Source organism: Lepidothrix coronata, unplaced genomic scaffold (genome assembly GCF_001604755.1).
Source record: "Lepidothrix coronata isolate B3197 unplaced genomic scaffold, Lepidothrix_coronata-1.0 Scaffold1628, whole genome shotgun sequence".
NCBI lineage: Eukaryota > Metazoa > Chordata > Aves > Passeriformes > Pipridae > Lepidothrix > Lepidothrix coronata.
Window position 1 is genome coordinate 1 of NW_016691808.1, and position 3,891 is coordinate 3,891.

Consider the following 3,891-nt stretch of genomic DNA (forward strand, 5'->3'; position numbering starts at 1 on the left):
AAAGAAGTCCATCACTTTTTTACATTGTTACAAGAGAGCCAAAGCTGAATGGCCTGAAAATAGGCTACATGTTTCACTGAGAATTACCTAACCATCAATTAATTTGTGTTTTACACTTTGTTTGGGTTTTTTATTTCTCTAGGGCAAGAAGCATGTGTTGGGAGAGAACCTTGGGGAAAAGAAGGAAGTGACAGTGGACTTGAGCAGAAGCCTTAAATCTGGCAACTGTGCTTGGAATGACTTGAACAAAGAGAACCAACACTGTCCTTTTGTGGAGAATTAGAGATTTCCTTTTCCAGGATCTTGCTGTAATTTGAGTTTTCTGGGGGGGGAAATCCTGCAATAGACTGAAATTCTGGAGCAGTGATCACATTTCTTGTCTATCCCTGTGGGGAAAGATTACTCTCTCTCTCCCCCTCCTAGTTTGCCATGTCTTATGTACAGCACAGACTTTGGCTCTTCTATTGTACATTGCTGTATTGATTTTTCTGTTGATTTTTTTTTTTTTTATCTGTAGTAAATAAATTTGTGTTAAGCCTTTGCCTTTGCTGACTGTATGTCCTGATAGGACAGCAGGACCCCCCTGCTCGCCCAGCACAATATTTTCTTTGGGGACAAGGGTTCACGAACAAATAGTTCAACTTCCCATTAGCCCTAAAAACTGTAACACGCTGAAGGGTCTGGTCTTGAACCCACATGCTATAGCAAGGGCCAGGAAGCTGCAGCTCTGTGCAGGAGACTGTACATCTGGGGTTGCTTCTGAAGTTAAACTGCCTGCACTGGCCTAAAACTAATGTATACAAAGGACTGTAGACTATTGCAAGGGTCTGGCATGAAGGTGAGATCCAAAACAGCATGGGATAGTATTGTGTGCTAATACTGACCTTCTGTTGATAAGTCACTAAACCTTGCTGACCATCAGCTCTCCCTAGCACAGCCTTGGGACCCCAGGATGTTGTTATGAGCCAACAAGTGGAATAGGGACTGAATAAAATGTCTGTGTCCTGTAACTGAACTTAAATCTCCAAGGTTTGCAAAGGTGCATTTTCAGCTCTCTATCATAATTCCAGCCTCATAGGTGAGGAACACCCTCCTCTGAGGGATTGTGAGCTAGAGCAAGATCTGTGGATGAGGTGTCTGGATAGGGTCAGCAGGCAATATTCATAGGAGAGGAGTTGTGTTTGCAGTAGCTCATTGCAATGCTGGAAAGAACACAGCCTGCAGTGCTTATGTGAGTTTTCTTTATTTGCCTGGGCTATGAAGATCTAAACAAACTTGAAAACAGGGGCCAATGGCTACTGGTTAGACAGTGTCACCACACAATGCAGGAGTGAGGCAAAAGGGGAAGGTACAGCAAGAAGCAGACAATAAATAACAAATACAATAGTCCCTGATATTCTGGCAGGTCTGAGGGCTACCTTTCTGCCATTTATGCATAGATTTGATCTAAGATTTGATCTAAGAAAAGAATAAATATATTCTCTGGTATTTTGGAAGGTCTGAAGACTACCTTTCTCATGTTTATGCATAGATAAGACTTGAGCTAAGTCTTCCCCAATGGAAATGAGCCAAATTTACATTAGCTTTTTGTTTGAGGTGATGTGATAGAAATCTCAAACCCAGTACACCTCCGTGGCTGTCTGCAGGGATATAGGACAGCTGCACAGAGAAGCTAGGTAGAGTTAAATCAGGGAGAGATCTTAGTTGGGGGCAGGTGTTGGATGAGGGATCCTCTGAAGGAGGAGGATGTGTGTCAGCGTGGGTAGAGGTGTTTGAAGGAAGATGCAGGTTGTCTGAATTGTACTGAAAAGTCCTGAGACATAAAGAACAGTGTTTTGCAACTCTTCAAGCCTGCACAAGGCTGGGAACTGCTGGGGCTATTTAGAGGTGGAGAGAAGGGCCAGCGTGTGTGCTCCTGTTCCCCAGCTCCCCCTGCTTCTCCTCCCTGACCTCTGCTTTCCCTTTCGCTCTGGGAGACTCCTACAAGTGACCTGTGTCTAGAGACAAGCGGGAGTGGTAAGTAGGCGTTTCTGTTGTGCTCATCTGACGATGCTGCTTGCATGGGCTTGGGCTGTGGGCCTTGCTTCCACTGCTCTTCCCCTTTCTGCTGCCATCCTCAGTTCCAAATCTTGAGGAAGCTGTCCCAGGAGCCAGTGGCAACAGCCATGCCGTCTGCTGTCACGCCCAGGCAGCTCACTCTGTTATCGTGGCCAGAAAGTATTCCTATGGGGGAGAAAGGAAAGGTCAGGGAAGGAAGTGGGGCTTATGAGAGATGACAGGGTTGACCATGCAGAAGACATGCATCATGGGCTGTGTACCTACACCCCTGCATGTCACCCTGTTCCTGTACAATGTGTTAAAACTGGTATGTGTCTAATAAGAGCAAACACACAGAAGAACTTTTGTGCATGGCCTACAACCACCACCCATGGGACTGGCTGAAGAGCAGTGTTCTTGGGCAAGTACGACCAGCTGAATCCTCATACAACTGCTTTCACCCTGGAGTGATGTAGGACTAAGGAGGGTGTCCTTGATACGGCTGAGAAATGGCAGTGATGTCGGCCACATTTGAAAGAAAAATGGTGTGTATTCTATGTATGAGCATCAGAAAATATCCAAAGATGTTGGATGGAAGCCATAGCCCACTCTCGGCTTGGTACCTGGCCACCGAGTGCCACTGTGAGTACCTGGAACTGGCAAACAGCAGAGGCTAGGAGAAAATAGGAAAGTCTGGTGGTTGTGAGCGGTATTAGCTAATAGTAACCTTCTTTCCCCCTTGAGACGATGTTCCTTAAGGTCTTGACTTCCTTAACATGAGAAACGATAGTTCTGCACAACTGAGGGTTGTACTAATTATGGTGTGCTCCTTAAGTGCAAGGAAGCCTTGTTAGGTTTCACTCAGTATAGGATGTGTTCCCTTCAGAAAAAATAAATGCCTTTTCCTTGCCTTGATAGGGACACAAGGCCTTGCAGGGAATGAAAGAGCCACTCACCCACACGCTCTGCTTTCAGGGAGTCCCAGATGTTGCAGTTGAAGTCATCATACCCAGCAAGCAAGAGACGCCCACTGCGGGAAAGGGCGACTGATGTGATTCCACAGATGATGCTCTCATGAGAGTACACTATGAGCTCCTGGTCCGCCCGGAGGTCAAAGAGACGGCAGGTGGCATCATCTGAGCCAGTGCAGATGGCTTCACCATTAGGGAAGAACTGGGGAGGGCACATACCAGATTTTAGTGAGGTTTTCCTCAGATCCTGACAGATTTCCTCAACTCTTCAACTCCCTGCTAACCTCCAGGAAGCCACGGAGGTAAGAAAACCCAGTGGGACAAGGTACTGGATCATAAAAGTTGAGTCTGCTGAAGGGGGAGATTGATGCTTCTCCTAAGACCTAATAAACCCCTTCCACCTCAAGAAAACCAGTGACCTAAGGGCTAGAGCTGTTGCAAGACATCTCAGTCCTTGAGAAAGGATTACTTTAGCTCCAGCTGTGAGTTTGGGGCTTGACAAATGTCTACTCATTATCCCCCAGCTGGGGTCTAGCATGATTCAGAGCTATGAGAGCCTTCCTCTATCTGATCCTCATACCCCAACCTTCCCATACATGTTCCCTTTCTGTGGCCTTAGTCTGAGAAGCAAAGAAAGGGCTTCTAAGGAGCCCTTTCTATGGCAGAAAACCATGTGGCTGGTAAGGTAGCAGTGGGACAGATGAGAAAAATTGTAATTGAAGTCAGTGGAGGGTGGTTCAAGCAGCAGACTGCAGAAAGCTGGCAGACTCGTTGCTTAGCCACAAGGATTAGTCTGGCACGTTTCTTGCCCTTGCTGTCTCTAAGGCTCTGGTTTGAATCCTTGCCTCTGAGGGCATACTTTCTCCCAGATGTCTGTGCTGTC

At 46.6% G+C, this 3,891-nt stretch overlaps 1 protein-coding gene across 1 annotated transcript; it reads right to left on the minus strand.

The window, feature by feature from the left end:
* Positions 1-2,116: 2,116 nt before the first annotated feature.
* On the minus strand, positions 2,117-3,210 carry LOC108510619 (guanine nucleotide-binding protein G(I)/G(S)/G(T) subunit beta-3-like; the record flags this gene model as incomplete). Its single annotated transcript, XM_017840283.1, has 2 exons — positions 2,117-2,223; positions 2,994-3,210. Coding segments are annotated over 2 exons (324 nt in total), but the record flags the coding sequence as incomplete, so codon positions are not given.
* Positions 3,211-3,891: the final 681 nt, after the last annotated feature.